Source organism: Dasypus novemcinctus, chromosome 23 (assembly GCF_030445035.2).
Source record: "Dasypus novemcinctus isolate mDasNov1 chromosome 23, mDasNov1.1.hap2, whole genome shotgun sequence".
Lineage (NCBI taxonomy): Eukaryota > Metazoa > Chordata > Mammalia > Cingulata > Dasypodidae > Dasypus > Dasypus novemcinctus.
In genome coordinates this window covers 29,751,572-29,772,292 of record NC_080695.1, presented here as the reverse complement: position 1 = coordinate 29,772,292, position 20,721 = coordinate 29,751,572, and the positions used below count along the sequence as shown (strand labels likewise).

The 20,721-nt window shown below is 54.5% G+C and overlaps 2 protein-coding genes across 3 annotated transcripts; one reads left to right on the top strand and one right to left on the bottom strand.

Moving 5' to 3' along the window:
- The first annotated feature begins 8 nt into the window (after nucleotides 1-8).
- On the top strand, nucleotides 9-2,723 carry HIRIP3 (HIRA interacting protein 3). The gene is made up of 7 exons (XM_012526346.4): nucleotides 9-149; nucleotides 228-348; nucleotides 467-581; nucleotides 814-1,820; nucleotides 1,927-2,095; nucleotides 2,177-2,275; nucleotides 2,358-2,723. The coding sequence occupies exons 1-7, from the start codon at nucleotides 85-87 to the stop codon at nucleotides 2,519-2,521; spliced, it is 1,740 nt and encodes a 579-aa protein (XP_012381800.1). The 5' UTR covers nucleotides 9-84; the 3' UTR covers nucleotides 2,522-2,723.
- A 707-nt stretch (nucleotides 2,724-3,430) lies between these two features.
- Nucleotides 3,431-20,444, bottom strand: TAOK2 (TAO kinase 2). Of its 2 annotated transcripts, XM_004461487.4 has the most exons (19): nucleotides 19,597-20,401; nucleotides 16,485-16,651; nucleotides 16,227-16,298; nucleotides 16,034-16,135; nucleotides 15,484-15,529; nucleotides 15,255-15,351; nucleotides 14,975-15,088; nucleotides 14,781-14,872; nucleotides 13,191-13,284; nucleotides 13,016-13,097; nucleotides 12,062-12,229; nucleotides 11,648-11,908; nucleotides 11,284-11,445; nucleotides 10,033-10,398; nucleotides 9,747-9,950; nucleotides 9,158-9,397; nucleotides 5,803-6,015; nucleotides 4,749-4,931; nucleotides 3,431-4,663 (listed from the first exon to the last, which is right to left on the bottom strand). In XM_004461487.4, the coding sequence occupies exons 2-19, from the start codon at nucleotides 16,614-16,616 to the stop codon at nucleotides 4,142-4,144; spliced, it is 3,150 nt and encodes a 1,049-aa protein (XP_004461544.1). In that variant the 5' UTR covers nucleotides 16,617-16,651; nucleotides 19,597-20,401; the 3' UTR covers nucleotides 3,431-4,141. The 2 variants fall into 2 exon arrangements, with proteins under 2 accessions (XP_004461544.1, XP_004461543.1); XM_004461486.5 differs by lacking the exons at nucleotides 3,431-4,663; nucleotides 4,749-4,931; nucleotides 5,803-6,015 and having other exon boundaries at nucleotides 7,247-9,397; nucleotides 19,597-20,444.
- Between the last annotated feature and the right edge of the window lie 277 nt (nucleotides 20,445-20,721).

Sequence of the window (20,721 nt, the reverse complement as noted above, 5' to 3'; positions counted from 1 at the left end):
TGCGCTTGCGCAACCTTCTGTCAAACGCGCTGACGAAGGCCGAGAGGAAAAAAGGCGGGAGCCACCAATCCCGGGTGGAGTAAAATGGCGCGGGAGAGCGAGATGCAGGAGTTCACCCGTAGCCTCTTCCGAGGCCGCCCGGACCTCAGGTGCTCTGGGGGTTGGAGTTGGGGCTGGAAAGGGCAGGGGCGGGACGAGGACTCGCTCTTGACACCATGTCCTCGCAGCACGCTCACGCACTCCATCGTGCGGCGGAGGTTCTTGGCTCACGCGGGCCGAGACCACCTGGAACCCGAGGAGAAGCAGGCGCTGAAGCGGCTGGTGGAGGAGGAGCTACTGAAGATGCAGGTGCCGGCACGAGCCTGAGCCACGGGAGGCGGGGCTTATTGCCGAGGAGGAGGAGTCTGGGAGGCTGTGGCCAGAACACCACCTGGGTACATATTTTGCCTTCTTGATGCACACGCAGGTGGATGAAGCCGGTACCAGGGAGGAGAAGCTAGACCTTAGGAAGAAGGCGAAGAGGCCGTCCACCCCCTGCAGCGATCCAGAGAGTAAAAGGTTCCGCTTCAATTCAGAGTCAGGTCAGCGCTTCCTCCCTGCATAGTTGGCTCCTTCAAAAAGTATTGAGCAGGCACTACGTCCGTCCCAAGGTATTAAGTGACTGGCAAGGCCGTGAGCCTGAAACCAGGAACTGGTTGTGACCTGGAGTTATGTTTCCTACTGCCCTTCTCTCCATCTGTCAGAGCAGGGCTAGAGGCATCCTATCCCAAGTGTTGGAATCTGTCCTAGCCCTTCCTTTTCTCCACATTCCAGAGCCCAGCTCCACGGCCTCCAGTCCAGAGTGCTTTGGCTCCCCAGCAAAGACCAGGATGGCGGCAGCAGATGTCAGCCCACCTGGGGAGCAAAGGCCAAAGCAAGCCTCAAAGAAAGCAATTGAGGAGAGCAGTGAGGAGGAAAAACAGCAGAGGGACTTGACTGCACAGACAGGATCAGAGGAAGTGGTAAAGGACAGCAGTGAGGAGCAGGAAGGCTCTGCCAGAAAGAGTAAGGTCTGGAAGGAAAAGAGCAGTGAGGAAGAGGAGGAAGACGAGGGGGAAGAGGAGTCCAAGGGCAGGTCTAGGAAGAAAGCTGTGGCCAAGAACAAGCAGGCACTGGGCAAGGCCTCAGGCAATAGGAAGCAGGCCAGGGAGGAGAATGAAGACTGTGAGGAGACACCTTCCCAGAGGGCAGGAAAGAAGGGGGAGGGAAAGCAAGCCACTAAAAGCCATCAGAAAAGTGAGAGTGAGGAGGAAGAGACCCTAGCCAAGAAGAAAGAGAACAGAGAGGAGGAGGAGGAGGCCTGGAAACCTAGAGCCAGGAGCAATGGAAGAAAAAGGCCAGTACAGGAGGAGAGGAGCTGTAAGCAGAGAAGCAGGGTGGGGAGGCTGATGGGAGACTGTGGGGCAGAGAAGAAAAAAGAGGCAACCAACAGTGGGGATGAAAGCGAGGAAGATGAGAAGCCCCTGGTGTGGAGGAAGAGCAAGGTTGGGGCCCAGTGCAAGGCTGGGGAAAGGCAGAGTGGAAGCAGTGAGGAGGATGGGGATGATGGTTGTAAGGTGGGGAAACCAATTGCTGAAGAAGGGACTAGAAAGACAGCCAAAGTGGGCAGTGTCAACAGGGAGGACAGTGATTTGGAGAGGGAGGTGAGTGACAGTGAGGCAGGGGAGAGCCCCAAGGAGGAAAGGAAGAGCCGCTCTTCCAAGAAGAGCTCCAAGAAAGGCAGGACACGAAGCTCCTCTTCCTCCTCCTCAGATGGAAGTCCAGAGCCCAAAGGTGGAAAGGTAAGGGTGAGGATGGGGGGCGGGGGGGAGGCTGTCATCAGGGAAGAGGGAAAGCCCAACATAGGCCCAGCAGGCTTGTCCTTCAGCTGTTGCCTTTCCCTGTCAGGCTGACGCGGGTCGCCGTGGTGAGGACCACCCAGCTGTGATGAGGCTAAAGCGCTACATCCGAGCCTGTGGTGCCCATCGCAACTACAAGAAGCTGTTGGGCTCCTGTCATTCACACAAGGAGCGCCTGAGTGTCCTCCGGGCAGAGCTGGAAGCTCTGGGCATGAAGGGTGAGGATGGGTGTGCCCTGAGGGCCACAGGGGGTAGCCTTGGCTGCAGGGGAAGAGAGGCTTACTACCCCTTCTGTGCAGGTAACCCTTCCTTGGAGAAGTGTCGGGTTCTGAAAGAGCAGCGGGAAGAGGCAGCCGAGGTAGCCTCCTTGGACATTGCCAACATCATCAGCAGTTCAGGTGAGGGGCTTCCTCTCACTTCCCCAGGAGCAGATGGGGCTTGGGCTTTCTTAGACTACTCTCCTGTCTCCCCTTCCCCCAGGCCGGCCACGAAGACGCACGGCCTGGAACCCTTCAAGAGAAGCAGCCCCTCCAGGGGAGCTATACCGCAGGACCCTGGATTCAGAGGAAGAGCTGCCCCACCCCCCACCCCCAGATTGGTCACACATGCGTGGCATCATCAGTAGTGATGGTGACAGTAACTGAGCTCCCCTTTCCCAAGAAGGCCTCTGCCCACTTGTACAAAGCGTGTACAGCAGCCCCTGCAGTGGAAGGAAGTAGCTCTCTCCTGAGATTTGTAGCTCCCAGAGACATAAGCTGTTGGGACCCTACTTAGTTTCATGTTCTCAGTTTAAGGTGTTCACTGGAGTTTATTTCTTAAGACTCAATAAAGGAGTGTTCGTATTCATCTTATCAAAACTGATCCCCCACTCCTAACATGTGCTCTGAGCCAGGACTTGAGGAGTAGGTTCCCGTTCATTCCCCAGGTTCTCCAAAGAAGTCCTAGTCTACCTTGCTGCCATCCATACTGCCCCAGGGCACTACAGGGGGAGGGTGTAGCCACCTCCTCCACTGCAGCAGCCTGCCCTGGGGGGCCCTTTGGTGACCCTACCTTTAGCTCTGTGGGACCGACTGCTTAGCAGAGGAGGGTCTGAACAACTGGCCTTAGGAAGAATGCGAGGCACAAATGACAGAGGAGATAGCTGGCCTTTGCACCTTCCTTTCCCCTTTTGGAAACAGCCACTTAGTCCACAGGCTGTCAGAGCATCCCATGCCCATGGCCACAAATAGAGCCCAGGAAGTCACCTCAGGACTTTGCTGGCACTCTTTCTGTTGAGGTTGTTGATAAGACATAAGCTTGGAGCTGCCAGGGACCTGTGTGTGAAGTGAACCTTCTGAGTATCTTTGAAGCAAAGCAAAGGGAAGCAGGGGAATGAAAGGTCAGGAGGTTGATGACCTCTATGGAGGCCTTGAATCTGGTTATGTGTGAAGTCAACAAAATCACTGAAAATTGACACAGCCCAACAAATTTTCTTTTAAAATGCAAATAAATGATCACCTGCCATTGAAACCGTCCTTAACCCCCAGCTTAGACAGAAAGGGCGAGTCCTGGGGTCTGTTAGAATAACCAACAGTTTATTAAAAGCTTGCCCTGGGCCTCTGTGCCAGCCCCCTAAACTGAAAGGGGCTCCCATGACTGCCCCATGCCAAAGAGCAGCCCCTTCCAAGGTCCTTCCCTTGTTCCCCTGCCCCAGCCCTAATCCCAATTTAAAAAAAAAAAAAAAAAGGACAAGACGGCACAGAACGTCAGACAGTAACGGGGGAATGGAGAGACCCAGGCATCATGACCCCAAGACCCCAGTCTGATTCTTCTTTCCTACGAAGGCCTCCTTCTCCCGTTCTCCCGGCCCTGGGCCCCAGACCTGCTTTGCTGGGCCCCAGACCTGGGGACACTGGGACCCTCCTCCCCAGTCCATGGCCCCACTGCAGGGGGTAGTATAGTTCTCTGAATATAATATATCTAGACCCACCCTTCCCCACCCCCAGGGGACCAGATGAATAGCTGACTCGCCTTTCCCGAGGCCGTGATGGGGACAGATCCTGGCACCATTGTGGGGAGGCACCTATGCCCAAGCTGACCCTGGGCCACTGGCCAGCCCCGAGAAGCTCGTGAGATGAGGAGGTCTGAGGGGAGCTGGAGCCGACATTCCATCCCCCACTCTTGGGTGGGCCTCAAGCTTACTCCCCTCCAGGATTAGACTCCACCCACCCCTACCCCTGCCCTCTCTCCCACACATCCACTCATCCGCTCATCCACCCTGCACTTCAGGAATAGAAGTGGGAGGAACCGTTGAGGATGTGGGAAGCCACACTGGTGCTGCGGCTCAGAGGCCCAGGCACTGCGGCAGCAGGCGGGCCCACGTTCTCACTGCCACTGCCCCCTGAGGCTGCCCGCCGTAGGGGCTGGGGGCTGTTTCTCAGCAGCAGCAAGGCTCCACTGCGGGGTGTCCCGCTCTGTGCCGGAGGCCCCAGCCAGTTTGGGGGACCTGGGGGAGCCAGGAGAGAGGGCTGACGCCAGGCTGGGGGCGGCATGCCTGGTGGGGGAGGACCGTGGCTCCAGTGCGCCCCTGAACGAGGAACAGGACGGGAGGGCCAGGCAGGGGCAGGGGGTGGCGCCGGGTAGCCCTGGGCAGCAGCCTCAGCGGGGATGCCCCCCAGGGCCATGCTGGAGAAACCCAGCCTCATGCTCTCAGCATCGAAGGCCTCGATCTCACGGGCCTGCCGCTCGAGCAAACTCCGGATTCGCTCGGAGCGCCCTGTCTGCAGGGCCAGCAGCTCTTCTTCCACCTGGGGCACCCAGAACAGATGTTAGAGAGTCCAGGGGTGGGGAGCCTGCCCTCTCTATCCCACCCTGGAGGCCAAGCCCCCTTACCCGCTGCTCCAGGAGGGCCCGCCTGAGAGCTACTCTCTGCTCCAGCTCCCGCAGCTCCCTCTCATGCTGACTTTCTGTGCGGATCTTGATCTTGCTCTGGTAAGCATTGAGCAGCTCCAGTTCCTGTTGAAGCTGCTGCCGAAGGGCCTGGAACTCTGCCTCCTGGGTCTCATCGAGCCGCAGCTGGAGAAAAAGAAGAAAACAGTTTCAGGGACCTCCTCCCCCACTCCACAAACCCTAAGGTTCCCAGAAGCATCCAGACCAACATCTATCTTTAATAATTAAAGAGGATTTGATGTGACACGGCAATTACACTCCTAGGAATTTATCCCCTAGGTATACTTGCAATGTGTATGGTGCTCATGAAGCCTTGTAATAGAGCAAATCCTGGAACTACCTAAATGCTCACCAGTAAGGAACTGGTTAAATAAACTATACTGCATCCATACCATGGAAAACTCTGAGATAGGAGCACTGATGTGAAAAGATGTTCAAGGAATATTAAGTGGAAAAAGTTAGAAAAACTATGTAAAGTATGATTCCATTATTAAGTTTTATATAATCTGCCACATATGCATAGGAACTATGCATAGAATATACAATTACTAATAGTTACCTCTGAGAGGTGGATGTGAGAAAGGGAGAGAAGGGCAAGGAGGGCACTTGTCCTTTTTATACATTTGCACTGTCTGTAGGTGGTAAGTGCCACTCTCAGTGCTATGTGTGATCCTTTATAGAAAAGCAACCTTCAAATCAGCTTGAGGGCCACCATCATTTTGACTGCTCCCTGTTCACACGTTGAACAAACTCAGGTCCAGGAAAAAATGATTGCTACTCTTTTCCTTGGTAGTTCTTGGTAGAGTAGACAGGCTGACTTTTAAAAAGTCAAGATTTTAAGAAAATACTAAGATAAACCCATTGCAGAAAATACTGCCTGTTTTCCCAAGTACAATACTCCCCCCTGCCCCATACTCTGCCAGGTCCACTGCCTGTAACTAAGCTGGAAAGATGGAGGCTGGCCTCTGCACGCTCCCTCCTTAGCCCCCGGCCTCACCGCCTGTGAGCTGAGCATCTCCGAGATGGACTGGTCATACTGCTCGGCCAGGATTGCCAGCTTGCGGGTCTGTTCTTCCTTGAGCCGTTTAAGGAGGCTCTTGTGCTGAGCTTTGGGCGTGGTCTCCAGCAAGTGTGCCCGCAGAGCCTTGTACTGCCGAGTCTGGATCTTGCACGTCTCCTGGAACTGCTTCTTGATCTGCAGCTCCTTAGACTATGCAGTGGATGGACCGAGGGGAGATGGGGGTGGAGGGAAGGAAGAGGAGGAGGAGGAGGAAGAGGAAGAGGAGGAGGAACAACAACCAGGGGAGAGGGGTAGAAGAGAGAGAGAGGAGACAGAAGCAGAGACAGGGAGAGGGAGAGAAACAGAAAACATGTTAGACAGAGGGGGCGGGGGGAGCTGTATACAGACAGACAGAGAGATGGGATTGGGTTGAGAGACCAGGAAGGCTCTCGAAAGGCAAGAGATGCAGAGAAAACAAGACAGGTTCCAAAAGCATGTTCACAGAGCTATGTGGAATATCCACTGGAAGAAGTACCAGAGAGTGTGTTCACAAACACGCAACTGAGAATCTTTGTATGGAGTATTGAACACACACAAGAAGCTTTGAGCATGCAAAGAGGGTGACAATATGACCTAGAGATAGAAGCATGTGAGCAAATATAAGAATGTGTAAGAATGAGAAAACAAGTCACACCAAACACCCATGGAAGAAAGCAACACAACTAAAGAAAGAGGAAGTCCTGGGTTCGGCACCTCAGGGAGGAAGGGGGGGAAGGGGGAAGCACCGAGCTAAGAAACGGATAAGAAGGGATTGTCCCATCTCAGGCCACGTAAGGGAAAAGGGCAAGGGAAGTGGCCTGAAAGGGCCCAACAAGTTCAACAGGCCAGCAGCTACCACCCTGACTGAATCCATATTCCAGTCCAGCCCCCTACATATTCAGCTCACACCCCAAGCCCCAATCCGTCCCATTCCCACTGCCCCCACTCTCTGCATGGCCCCCCAAGCGTAGCCTACCCCCTACTGTGGAGAGTTTGCAGTCTCATCTCCCAACCCACTAGGATAATGCCCGATGCCAAGAGAGAAATTCAGCTCCCAGACAAAAGGGAACTGCACAGGGAATGGGTTTGGAGAAAAGGCACGGGATGAGGAGACAAAAGTCCCCAGAACCTAAGGGGTCTCTGGAAGGAGCCCACAGACAGGGGAGCTGTGGGACCAAGAAGTTCTGTGACTGGTCACCCTGGGCCCAGACCCCGGAGCTGGTGGAGGTCATGGTGCCACGAAACTAGGAAGGCAGAGAAAATGCAACTGAGGAGTGAGTGAAAGTGGTTGAGATAACGCAGATGAAGAGATCAGGGAACTGGGGGCCAAGGGTCCAAACTGGGGGCATCCAGGGAGGCTAGGCGGCAGGACAAAGCAGACAGAGGCAGCCTGGGCCAGAGGTACAGTTCCGCTCAGATATTTTATTTGTGTTTATCTTTTTCTTTTTGGTGGGGGGAGGGGGACAGGTTGGAAGGGAGACAGAAAAACAAAATCAAAGAGGAGGGGGAAAAAACCACATGAACTCTTCCCACCCCCTCCACCCCTGGCCCCAGGCCCGAGTCGATGAGGTGAGGATGAACACACACACAGTGGAGGACAGCAATAACTTAGGGTGGGGAGCAGCTTCGGAGAACACAAGGTGGACTTCCAGACCCCGCTGTGGAGGAGGCAGCCTGTCTCGAGGTCCGAAGGGGCAGGGCTGGGGTGGGGCAGCATACAGAGGAAGAAGGGGTGGAGGGGAGGAAAGGGTTGGGTGCTGGAGAAACTTCACTTCAAAGTGGGCGATAAAGTGCTCAATGCTCTGGATCTGGGCTGGGGAAGGGCTGGAGTCAGTCACCTCCAGGGAGGCAGGGCTCGGGACTGGCGGGCTCGGCACCTCCGCCCAGCTAGAGTCCCTGGAAGTGACTGGCGAGAGGTAGGGGGTCCCAGCCGGCGCTGGCTGCGTGGTAGCAGGCGAGGGATGCGGCTGGGCCGTTCGCCCCGGAGCAGGCCCCAGCTGGCCAGGGTGTGGATGGCCCAAGGGGGCAAGTGGGAGGCTAGGCCCTGACTGGCCCGTGCCAGGCGCCAGTTCCAGCCCTTGCACAGGGTCCAAACCTTTGCCAACAAGGCTAACGGGTGTTGAGCAGTGCGGGGATGACCTCGCCGGGGCCCAGGTACAGGGAGACGGCTGCGGAAGCCGTCCTTGTTGGTCTTGGGGTACAGTGCAAACAGGCCCCGATCCCCCACAGCCCCACAGCCCTGGAGGGCCCGGAAGACCATGGGTGACAGGTGCAGCAAGACCCTCAACCAGAGTCGAGAGATGCCCCGGCGCATCCGGGGGCCCTGCTGCCGCACCCATCTGCCTCCGGCTGCTACAGCCACCAGTGGTAGAGCCAAGCTTGGCCAGGCCAGGAGCCAGGCAGCCCCGAGGCCCAGAGGCACGCCCATGAGGCCCCGGCGCCAGCTCAGGCCCAGGACAGCCCCCAGAGTGGTGCCCTGGGCCAGGAGGAGGAACAGACTGGGGGGCAAGTGCAGAGCAGTACAAAGAAGTAGGTAGGAGGCCCCCAGGCCCACTAGGCCCACCTCAAGGGCCAACAGTGCTGCCTGCAGGCCACCCCCACCCTGGGCCGCCAGCAGTGGGAGCAGCAGCAGAAGTAGCAGGGGCAGGAGGCCCGAAGAGGACCCCACTGCAAAGGAGAGGCCTGCCAGGAGGCCGTGGGACAGGAGGCCAGGGAGCTGACTACCTGGGCCAGACCTCAGATGTGTCGGAGGAGGTTCAGGGGGGATGTCTGGGGAGGGACAGCCATCCCCAGGATCCCTAGGGGTTCCCACTGGAGCCCCCTCCTCCTCTTCCTCCTCCTCCTCAGGAACTGGGGTCAGAGCTGGGCCCTGGACCCAGCCAAGCTCAAACACCTCATCCAGGAGGTTCTCATCCTCCTTCCCCCACAACCTCCATGCCCCAGCCTCCTCCTCACCCAAAATGCTCCTCTCCTGGGATGCCAGGGATGGGACTCTAAGCTCCTCTATCTCCTCCCTGGGTAGACCCCAAATTTCCTCCTCCACCAGGTTCCTATGTTCTTGTGGACTGGGACCATGGGTTCCTGATTCTTCCCCCAAAATTTTCCGTTCCTCTGGCTCCAAAGAGGCCCCTTCCTTTCCCAGAATCCTTCTCTCTGGAACTGCTTCCTCCTCCTCTCCCAGGATTCTTTGGTCCAGGACTGCCTCCTGGCTAGATGAGCAGGGCTGCTCTTCTCTAGGGGTGCCTGTGCTGGGTGGTCCCAGAGTCCCAGGAATGGGGAGCGGGAGGCCCGGGGGGCGCTGGCCTGCACGTACTTTGAGGCTCTTGGGCTGCTGGCGAACCTGGGCCGCGTGCTTCTGTCGCAACTCTTGCTCCCGCCGCTTGTTGTACTCCAGCTGGTTGCCCAGCTCCGTCTGGTGCTGCAGGCGGGTGAGCTCAGCCCGTGTGCGCTGTACGGCCTGGAGCTGTCGGAGCTCCAGCTCCCGTGTGGCCTCATGCTGCCGCAGAAGCAATGCACACTCCAAGTCCTTCTGTGTCTGTTTCTTGTTCAGGTCCTGAGGCAGAAGGGAGGCAGGGCCCGGGGCCTGGTCAGGGAGCCTTGTTGGTGTCAAGGAGGTGAAAACCCCAGAATACCTTGGCAGAGGGAGCTAGGGGGTGGGACAGCAGATGAGGGATGTACTGGGGCCACAAGCTCCTGGCTGGACCAGAACAGAGAGGCCTAAGAAAATTTTAGCAGGGATCTGGTAGGGGTGGGACGCAAAAGGTTGTGGAAGAGAAAGCAAGTGACAAAACAAATGAGGACAGAAGAAAAAGAAAACCACAAGTGAAGCAAATGGAAAAAGGGAGGTGCCTGGGATCCATGAACTGAGTTCAGGGAGGGGAGTAAGGGACAATGTGGCCTACCTCTCGCAGAAGGTCCTGGTCCAGGCTGTGACGAGCCAGCAGCATCTTGCGCTTGTACTGGCGACACTGCAGCTCAAAGTACTGGCGCTGCCGCCGCAGCAAACCGGCCTCCTCCTCTGCCTGGCACTGCTGTAGCTGCTCCTTCTGCCGCAGAAGCCACTCAGCTTTCTCCCGCTTGGGGGTGCTGGGGTTCTCCTGGAGCTCCTGGGCCAGGATAGTGGGGAAGGCGGAGAGGTAAGGGCTTGCCTTGCCCATCACCAGCCCCGCCACTGCCACGCTATCCTACCTCCTTGAGCTGCTCCTTCCGAAGTTTGTAGGTACGCTTCTGTGCCTCCAGCAATGCGGCCAGCTCCTTCTTCTGCTGCCCAAGGATGTGCTGCTGGAACTTACGCTCCTCAGCTTGGGCAGCTCGTGCCTCCTTCTCTCCGATGGCCTGGTGCCGCCGTGCCAGTTTTTCTGCCTCTGCTCCAAAACCGGCACGCTGTGCTTCCAGCTCCCGCTGCAGCCGTGCACTGTGCTCCTCCCGTTCACCCCTCAGCCGAGACTCCAGGGCCATCAGCTGCTTCTGGTGCTGTCGTCGCATCCGCTTATAGCCACTTAGCTGCTCACGCAGGGCTGAGTCCTGCTCATGCTCCTGGATCTGACGGCTTACCTGGGGTGGAGGAGAGGGTGTCATGCTCCAAGAGGAAGAACACGGGTTTTAGACTCCAGAGAGTAAAAGTCAATTTTCATTTGGTACTTTCCTCACTGTGTGACCATAAGGCAAACCCTTAACCACTCTGGGCCTGTTTCCTCAATTGGGTAATGCAGACATTCACAGACCAGTGTGGTCAAATGAGGTGATAAAAGGTACTGAATATAGGGCCTGGCACAAAAGTAGAAACAATTCAGATTAATTCAAAAGAGCAGAGAAATGAGACCTGGGTTTAAATCCTAAGTCTGCCACTTACTAACCATGTGGTCTCAGGCCAAATTCTTAAGCCTCAGTTTCCTCACCTGTTAATGGGGCAATAATTCCCCTCAGTCAGGGTGTGTAAATGGGTTTGATACTTTAGTAAAATGTCTACAATGCTCCCCTGAAGCAACAAGTGTTGGCTTCTTTCTCCTTTGGCAAACACTGAGGACTCTATTTCCCAGAGACTGAGCCAGGATCTGGGCCACAAGATGCTAGAATAGCAACAACACTGGCCTGGATGTCCTCATCCGAGGTTTTATGTTTGAACAGGGATGTGACACACCTGACCAGCCAGAGCCCGGGCGAACACCCAGGTTAAAGCCGGGTCACAAAAATGGATTGTTTGCCAAATTAGGAACAACCAGCTTGGACAATGGGACTAAAACAGTATGTGGACAGAGAAGAGGGAGGGCTGAGGTGAAGAGAGGACAAGACCCAGCAACAGAAAATGAGGGTCAAATCTGGACTTATCATGTGCCAACAGGGAGAAAATCATTTCTGGACTTAGGAAAGTCAGTTTAAGTCATCCAAGTGTGTTATGAAAAGACCGTGAGCAGGCAGAGTGGGGATGGCCACACTTACCAGGGAGGCAGTACGGATGGTGGCAAAGTGGTCCCGGTTGCGGCAGTAGGCCCGGCGGCGGGCTGAAGAGGTGGTGGAGGTGGGAGTTGGGGCTGCAGGCAGCTGGAGAGGACTTGGGTTCATCTCTGGTTGATAGGGATCATCATACAGGTTTTCAGAGCCCTAGAGGAAGGGAAAGTGGAGGGATGTCCAAGGCTCAGAGGTTACTGAGCCTAAAGGGAGTTACTGGAGGACGTGCAGTCATTCTTTGGGAAGAAGCAGTCAGGCTGAGGGAGGGAATGCAGGACACCCAGGTGGTTCCTGAGCAGGAATGCCTGGGCCTGGGCCTGGCGTCTGTCAGGCTTATTCAGGGGGAACCACATACCGGCAGCCGGTGGATAATGGAGCTGTGGGAGGTGACTGTGTGCTCGCCCTCCTGCATCATGGCCATCTCCCGGGCTTCAGGGCCTTCCTCCTCCTCTTCTTCCTCCTCTTCTTCCTCCTCTTCTTCCTCATTGTCCGAGGCATCTGCGAGGCTGTTGACAGAGCTGCTCTGGCTGGAAGCGCTGATGGACATGCTGGGTACTGAGTGGCTACTCTCCAGACTGGTCAGCGTCCCAGCCCGGTGCATGTAGGGCTCTGACTCCTGTAGACAGGGACAAGGGGTGTGCAAGGGGTGTGTGCAGGGAGGCAGCACAAATCGAAAGTAAGAGGAAGAGTGGGAAAGGGGGGCCAAGCAGCTCCTGGGAGGCACATGCAGCATAGGGGTAAAAAGGGGTGGTAGGGCAGGCTGGGTCACCTCTTCTTCCTCAGGGGCCTCAGCACCAGGACCATTGGGTGCCTCTTGGAACAGTATCTTCTTCATCTTGCGGTATTGCAGGTTATCCAGCTCCCGCACAGCATCCTTGGTCCGCTGGATTAGGTCCATGATAACTGTGGGTGGCCGCTCCCGGAGCACGAAGCGGTGCTAGGGGAAGAGAACACTGAGGACTGCTGCCAAGTCCCCCTACCCCTACCCAATAACCCCTGGGTCTAAGCATTTTCTCTGGCCTGAGGCACTCCCTTGAGGTCCATGCCCACCATGGGTTGACACCAGCCTTGTCCCAACCCTCCACTCAAAATCATTTTCTCTGCCACCCCATCTCTACTCCCTAATCCCTTATTTCTCCAGGTATGGCAAACAGGCAAGAGCAGTCAGGAGAGTTGGGTTCTAGTCCAGATATTCCACCAAAGTGCTGTGTCATCTTGGACATGCCACAAGGCCTTATAAGATATCCCACAATTATAAAACAATTAAGTCAAATGGACAATCTAAGACAGTTCCCAACTGGGGCTCCTTAGGCTCCCATGGTAATGAAGGAAATGGGGACCCCTGTATTTCTGATAACTCAAAAAACACCTAAGGGAAATCATACATTTACCCACGACAAGGCTACAGAGGCTTCTGGCTTGAATTACATCAGATCAGTGTGGTAAACCTGGTTATCGCACGCTGACCAGAAGCTCTGGCTGGCAATTACATACATCTTTGATTAATAAAAGATGGAAAACAAATTATTACTTAATAAATTAAGGCAGTCTAATAGATAAAAGCTTGTAAAACACAGAGTTCATTAGGTACTGGGGAAGGGGTGGGTGTTATAAATTACGGTCTTGGTGGAGAAAGAATTGGGAACCACCAGTTTTACTGGGGGGTTTCTTATGGCTCTAACAAGCTATAGTTTGAGAAGAATCTAGGTCTGTGAACTCTCACCTTCAGAAGGACCTCTGAGGTTGGTCTGTCTTGAGGGATCTTCTGAAGACAGGAGTCGACAAAATTCCGGAAGTACTCAGACCTGGAAGTCACAGGGGGGACAGGGAAGGGAGGCATGAGCCAGACAGCCTTACTCCATGGCCTAAGCCCTGGGCCCAGCAATCCCAGTCCTTACCAGTGTCCTGACTGGAGCACGGGGGACTCATTCTGTGCAATGTGGTATAAGGCACTCATTGCATTCATGTTGAATAGCGGAGGCTTCCGTTCAGCTGTAGAGAAAGTCAAGAGGGAGAAGGTGAGAGGTGGCAGGTAGGCAGGAGACAGGAATGGAAATCAAGAGGACCTGGGTTCAAACTGCACTTCCCTGACTTCCTTGCTGTATGATCTTGAGCAATTCCCATAATCCTGAGAGCCAATTCATTCCCTCCTTTGTAAAATTCAACACCCATTCTCCACACTGCAGACAGGGGTGGAGTAGGGATAGAAGAAAATAACATATATGAAAGCACTTGGTAAACTATTATTATTCCGAGAGCCAAAGACAGTTCTTGTTCTCAAGGAACATTTGGTCTAAAAGGGAAGATTAAGTAGGACTGAGCAAACAACATCAAGTTTCAAGTGCTAATTGGCACAAGAGGGAGATAGGTAAATATGGCTGAAAGCTGAGGATGGGGGTGGGCCTCCAAGTTGATACATTTGCAGGAGATTCAGAGGAGACCTTAGAAGTTGCAAGCCAGGAGCCTCTTGAGGCCATACATATGTTTTATTTTATGTTTCTGGACTAAACCAGTGACTTTTTAAAAATTGGCTGCCAATAACAATTAAATAATTACCATCTAAATTTCTAGTTTCTCTTGAAAAATTAGAGTTGGTTAAAGAGGTTCTGTATTCCTGCAAAACAAAGGGCTAAAGTCAAGCAACAATGGCCCTCTTCAAATGGGGATAGCAACCTCCAGTTTGCTACAGCCTCTACCATCTTCTAGTGCCCTGTATCAGTTGCTGTTTATAATTGGGCCATGCACCCATGTTGCTACCAAAAACTGGGCATTTGTACACTAAAGAGTTGTTTCAACAGTGTAGTGTGGCTCAGATGAGAACCTTGACCTGGCGGCAACGCCTCAGGAACTCGCTAGAGCCTAACTCTCTGGTTGTCACTCACTGCTTTTTGTATTACCGGCTATATACCAAACACCTGGAGCTAGTCTCAGTTTCCCAGGCTTGCTCTTCTCTCTGCATGTACAGTCCTCTCTGTCTGGAATGCTCTTCCCTACATTACTCACACAGTTGTTTGTCTTCTGGATCTGTTTAAACAGCTCTGCTGTATGGCCTTCCTCAGTGCCTCAATTAGGTCAAGTCCCTTGTTATATTTCATTTTGCCCCTGTAATCTCTCCCTTCAGCTTTCATCACACTGAGAGAAAACATACCTGTGTCCTCAACTCAAATGTAATTTCCATGAGGGCAGGGACAGTATCTTCCTCCTTCATTCACTGCGCTATGCCCAGAACTCCGTACTGTGCATAGCACATAGTGGGCACTCAAAAAGGACTTAGAACTAGGGTAGTAGATAGAAATAGGTAAATTCTAAAAAATCTTTAGGTCTAAGAACTGGCAGGGCTTGAGAGCTGCCTGTATTGTGATCAAGAGCAGAATCAAAATGCATAAGAGCTTGGCAGCCTAGGAGGATGGGCTGGGATGGCAATAGTAATTGGAAGAAAAAGATCAGGGGAGGAGAGAGGACAGGGGAGCACAGAGGAGTGTCCTTACCCAGCTCAATACAAGTTATCCCCAAGGACCAGACATCCACCTTGCCATCATACTGCCCCTCATCCATGGCCAAGATCACCTCAGGAGCCATCCTGGGAAAATGGGCAGGAGAGAAAGGCTTGTCATGAGCCCAGACCCTGCCAACATCCTGTTCTCAACATCCCAGGAGCTCTCTCCACTGCTCCCCCACTCACCAGTATGGGGTGCCCACAAAGGAGTTGGCAGGTGCCATGATGGACGCAGAGCCAAAGTCCCCCAGCTTCACCAAGCCTGGTTCTGAGAGCAGGATGTTTCCAGCTTTCACATCCCTGCCAGAGGCAAGGTATGGGGATGGGACATGTCTCCGGAAGGCTGGGCAGCAGCTTCAGTGCAGTTTCCAAGAAGTCAGCTTAGCCCAGCTGAATGAGGAGCCACGTAGCCAGCACCGCTCTATCCCCCACCCTACCCCCAGTGGCTGTCAGTGCTGCTTATTACCTATGGATCATGTTGTGGGAATGCAGGTAAGCCAGACCCTGAAGGGCCCCGTGGGTCACAGCTGCAATCTCTACCTCCTGAAGAGGCTTCTTGTGCACTGGGGAGTCAGAAAAAAACATCAAAGAGGGGGAGCCCAAGGGTGGAACTGAAGCAAGCTCCCCTTAACTTTTCCTCTATAGCTTCTCTACTCTTCTCCCTTTTCCTACACCTTGGCTAAGGAGTCACTTACCTTCTAGAAGGTCAGAAGCTGAGCCCAGGCAATATTCCATCACCAGCTGAAGAAAGTTCAAGGGTCAGAGGTCAACAGATCCTACCACCCCTGACCCAGCTCCCTCAGGCAGAGACCCAAAACGGTGTTTCCTTGCCTATCCTCAACTCAGGCACACCCCCAGGGTAATAACAGGGAGGAGGGGCAACTGGAGAAAATGACTGGTAACAAGAGTCCTTGAAACCACGTACTCCTCTAGAAAGAGCCCAAGACACCACCACTCCCATTGGGACTCCTTCAAAGGCCCATTCCTCCAGTCCTGTGCCCTTTCCCAACCGCTAACAGTCTGTGTCACCCTACAAGTCAGCCTCTCGTTCTGGACTGACACAGCTGTTCATGGGTTTATCTGAGGACTAGAGAAGTTGGGGGAAGACTGTTTCCTTCCCAAGTTCCCCAACAGTATTGTGCACAGGGCCCAGCTAAGCGACTCAACTGGGATAAAGAGGTGCCCAAGCAGGGGTGAAGATCAAGCCAAAGTTGGGGGGAAAGGGGAGGAGGGGTGCCAGCTCACCCAAGCTGTGTGCTCCCTCAGGTAACAGCCCCGGTACTGAATGGTATTGGGATGCCGGAGCTTCTGCAGGAACCGCACCTCCTTGATGATGTCCTGCCACTTCTGAGGGAAGGCAGTGGAGGGAGAGATTGTCCAGCCTGCATCTCAAGACTGGGGTCCCCTGCCTCATCCAGTCTTGCCGAGACTGACCCACCTCATTTGACTGCTTCCCGCTGTAGGACATCTTCTTGATGGCCACCACCTCACTGTTCCGGACATCCCGGGCCTAGGGGACCAGACCGGAGGGTGGTGAAGCTTCTGTGAGAATCGGGCCATGGAAGACTTGCTAGCCCAGGAAGTGGAGGGCAGGAGAGGTTGGCATGGTAGGAACAGTGTAGAGGGCTGCTCGGAGGTTTAGAGGGGGAAGAACAGACTCCCCAGCCCTGCCCCACCCTCCCAAACTCCAACTCACAAAGTACACGGCTCCAAAGCTGCCATGGCCAATTTCTCGAAGATCAGAGAAGAGCTTTTCAGGGTCATCCTTGAAGAAGAGCTCAGCTACATCGGGGTCTTTCAGGCTCCCAGCCCGGCCCCCAGCCGGCATGGTGGCCCCCGGGGGCCCTGAGAGTGGGGCCTGGCCTGGGGAATGGAGATGAGCCCCTTAGAGCAAGGACAATGCTCTCAGAGAGAAAGGGGCCCTCAAGTTTCGGCCTTTCCCTCCTCTAGTTCCCTGATGAGGGGGAGGCATTGCTAAGGAAGGGCAGGGGGAGATTAGGAACAACATCAAAGCTTCAAAAAAATGAAGTTGCCCTGGCAACCGGAGCACAGGGGCTGGGTCCCTGCAGTCCCTAACACTGCTAGGAAGACTGGGAAGGTAAGCATCCTCACTCATTTCCCTACCAACACCTGCCCCTCTCCTCAAGACTGGAAGGTTCTTCCCAGCGAGAGTCCCAGCTCTCCAAGTGTCCTGTCTCACAAGTCCCATACTCCAACTATTTCCTGTTCCCCTTAGCACCCGAGGCCCTCTCCTCCCCCAGCCTCTCACACCCTGAAAGAGGGCAGGAAATGGCCAGGCCGGAGGCAGTGGAAATCCGGCCATTGTTAGAAGTGGGTACTGGCCCAGAGGGGCCAGGGGACTCACTCTCAAAGGGGGGTAGGGAAGCAGTGGAAGGGAGGACAGAGATATAAATGGAGTCTGGCTATGGGAGCTTCTTGTGATCTGTGCTGCCTTACTTTCCAGTCCAACTGCATAAGCACCACAGCACAAGTATGGGGTGTTTGCAGGATACAAATAATATATAGTAATATATAGTACTACACATACTATTATATGTATACTAAGTGCTTTAGATGCATTATCATTCAATCCTCACCACAACTCTAGGAGTTAAATATTACTATTACTACCATTTTACAGATGAGGAAATGGACTCAGAAAGGTTAAATGACTTGCCCAAAGCTGGCTCTCCACCACCATGCTTTCAGAAAAGCCCTATGAAACAAGTAGGGCAAGGGATCATTATCACCATTTCACAGATGCAGCCACTGAGGCAGAGAAAAATGACTTCTCCAAGGTCAGAGAACAGCACCTTCTTTCTAGTCAGGCCCATGTGCTCATTACTCTCTCAGCCCAAACTCATTCCCTCCTCTGGAGGAAGCAGCCCCTGATCACTCCAGTTCCTAGGGAGAGCTCCCAGAACAGCCAGCTAAGAGAAAGCTCCTACAGCCCAGGCCCCTGGCTAAGCACCTGCAGGAATTCTGGCTTAGGTCAAGGGCACAAAAAGCCTTTAGCAGAGCTGGACTCCCAGGGCAGAGTTCTAGCTACTTAAAAGTACCTAACAATTTAGTATGTAATTAGATTCTGCTGAGCACTGTTTCCTGTAGCGTTAATTTTGTCTCTCCAGCCCAACTGGAAGCTGGAGGGCAAGGAAGGAGCCCAACTCTCTGGTGGGCCCCCATGGTGCAAAGGGCTCAGAATAGCCTGGAAACTTGATTGATTGCTTTCGGCCCAGCCCCCAGCAGCTTCGAGGCTGCTCCAAGCAGGCCCCTTTCTCCCCAATCCTGCCAGCAACCAAGCACCCCTCAACCCCCACCATCCGCCCACACACAAAGGCAGGTGCTCACAACTTGCCAGTGGGAACCCTCCTGATCCTCAGCACCCAATCCAAGAATGCCAACCAGGACCCCAAGCCACATGTGGAGCGGGTGTCAACCACTGGCCAAGCATCACATCCTCAAAGTAACAATGAATATTTATTGAGTGATTACCTAGAGCTGTGCTAAATCATAACAACCTTCTAAGATGGACAATGTTATCTCCAGTCTGCAGATGAGTCTACACACTGCCAGTATATCCCATCAGTAATGCACAGCAACAGGGCTTTAAGTAAGTTCCTTACACTCGGTGTTCTCTTCTGTAAAATGGATTACAACTAGGGGCTGTGAGATTTTAGGAGCACTTAGCAGATACTCAACATATGGATTTTTCCTTCTCTGCCTCCTGGGTTGCCAGAAAATCGCTTTAATCCTTTGGGGGATCATTCTACCCTAGAAGCTTAGCTTTAACTGTTAAGAGGAACCACTCTGGCTGCATTATTTGTCAGAAGGGAGAGCCCTCTGAGGAACCCAGGCAACCGTTTGGGATTAAAGATGAAGGTCATGGTAGAGAGAAAAATCCATGAGCCAGAGGGCAGAAGCCAGGGCTTCTGAGTACAGTCCTTCCGGCAGGGAAGTTCACCTCACCCCCATTCCTAAACCTCACCCCAACTCGTTTTCCTCTGGAGTCCTGGCCAACCCCAGGCTCAGGAAAAAAAGAGATGGCAAGAGACAGGTATGGAGAAGGGGCAAGACTTGATTCAAGACTTAGGTTCAAATCCTGATCCTGCCACTTGTATGACCTTGGGCAACTTCTTTGGGCCCCAATATTCTCAAGTGTAAAATGGGAAGACAGCAATGAAAGAGCCACCACAGGTTGAATGAGGGAGAGAGGTGCCACAAGAGTGAATGGATATAAAAGCAGTTTATAAGTGGCAGATGGCTTGACAAAAGTCTGAGATTATTTATACCTTCACAGTAAGAGGTTGGAAGGTAACTGCTGTAACCCCCAAACACACATATACACACATATCCTTGCAAGGACAAGAAACCCAATCAGACCAGGCTGCAAAGCAGATCCAGCCCCACCATGGGAATCAAAACCGTGGAAATCAATGCCCCAAAACAGTCAAGAAAAAGGGGTACAATCTTGGAGGAGCGGTGGCTACGAGGGGAAAGTGAACAGGGAAAAGCAGAAGGGTGCAAATCCATCTGAGGAGCTCAAGAAACCTAGGGTGTGACCCTCAGTGACATCGGAGACCCTGTCACCTGAGGCTCCCCTACCAACCAGACACAATGAAAGGAAGAGGAAGGGGAAGAGGGTGGCAACAGAAGGCAAGGCTAGCCAGAGGATGACCGACCACTGGCCCAGCTGGGCTTCCCCATCCTGAGGAGAGGGCCCACCCAGGCCCAGCCTCTCTGAAAGGAGCAGCACCCTTTCTTCTCAGTGCTAGACACAGGGACCCGCGCCCCTGCACCCCGCTTCTCACCTGGAAGGGGTCACTATGGTGCCCCAGCGCCTCCGCCTTCTCCTGGGGTCCTCCAGCGGCTCTGCCAAGCAGGGAGAGGGGCAAGGAGACCCTTCCCCTTGCCACCTCTTCCACGGCTTTCGCCCTTCCTGAGAGGCGGGCCCGGAAAGCCTCCCCTGGAGGGGAGGGGGGGACAATCTGATCTGACCTCGGGTCCAGTCCTCCCCCTCCTTGAGGGCGACAGTCGCTGAATCCCGGATTTCTGATTGTGGGGGTCCGAACCCCGGATATTTGAGTGCGGGGGGCTAAATCCGATATTTGAACGCCTGGGTAACGAACCCCAGACACTGGTGAACGGAGGGGCCTCAACCCCAGATATTTGAAATCCTCTGAACCAGAGCCCCAGGTTTAGAGAGGTTGGGACCCGAGTCCCGAATATCAGGACTCTGAGGGGCTGGTACCCGGATATTTAAGAAGAGAAGGCTAACGCCGGAAATTCGGGACCCAGAGGCCCGAGTGCAGGGTTTCGGCCACCGGCAGAGGGCCCACCCCGAGGACGTCCGGCCGCACGGCCCCTCTCACGCCGGGGTCCGAGGGTGACAGCCCCCACTCTCGCCCTGGCCTCCTCCTTTTCCCCTTCTCTCTCCCAAGGCGAGCGGGAAGATAGTAGCTAAGACTCTGCCGGTGGTGCCCGCACACTCTCTCCCTTTCCTCTTCTCGGTCTCAACCTCTCTCCGCACCACAGCCCAGATCTCGTCCCGATCTCCCTTCCCCTCTCCCTCTTCCTCCCAATTCCAAGATGGAGACCGGGCGGGAGCGCGCAGGCGCGCTAGGGACTCCGGGCCCAAGGGGGCGGGGCCCAACGAAATAGCCCCGCCCCTCTTTCCTCACGGTGGCGGCCCGGGAGAGCGGCAGCCGCCGAGCCCGAGTGCGCGCGCGCCCCGCCACGCGGACCCGAGGTGGGAGGAGGCGGGGAGAAGGGCCAGGCTAGTAGGGGGAGGAGCCTAGCGCGCCGACCGACAACTGGCGGCGGCGAGGACCCTGGCGCATGCGCTCGCCCCGCCTTATCTCTGAGCCGGCGCTTGTTGCTAGGGCAAGCTTTGGGGGGGCACCGGTGGAAGAAAAGGAGAAGCCGCGATCTGCGCC

Excerpts from the sequence above, each read along its gene's own strand:
- TAOK2 (XM_004461486.5), bottom strand. The coding sequence starts at position 16,616 with ATGCCGGCTGGGGGCCGGGCTGGGAGCCTGAAAGACCCCGATGTAGCT. Across the intron at positions 13,098-13,190 it reads GTGCTCCAGTCAGGACACTG|GTCTGAGTACTTCCGGAATT; the intron begins GTAAGGACTGGG and ends TGTGACTTCCAG. Across the intron at positions 9,398-9,746 it reads ACCAGGACCTTCTGCGAGAG|GACCTGAACAAGAAACAGAC; the intron begins GTAGGCCACATT and ends CTTCTGCCTCAG.
- HIRIP3 (XM_012526346.4), top strand. The coding sequence starts at position 85 with ATGGCGCGGGAGAGCGAGATGCAGGAGTTCACCCGTAGCCTCTTCCGA. Across the intron at positions 150-227 it reads CGAGGCCGCCCGGACCTCAG|CACGCTCACGCACTCCATCG; the intron begins GTGCTCTGGGGG and ends ATGTCCTCGCAG. Across the intron at positions 582-813 it reads CCGCTTCAATTCAGAGTCAG|AGCCCAGCTCCACGGCCTCC; the intron begins GTCAGCGCTTCC and ends TCCACATTCCAG.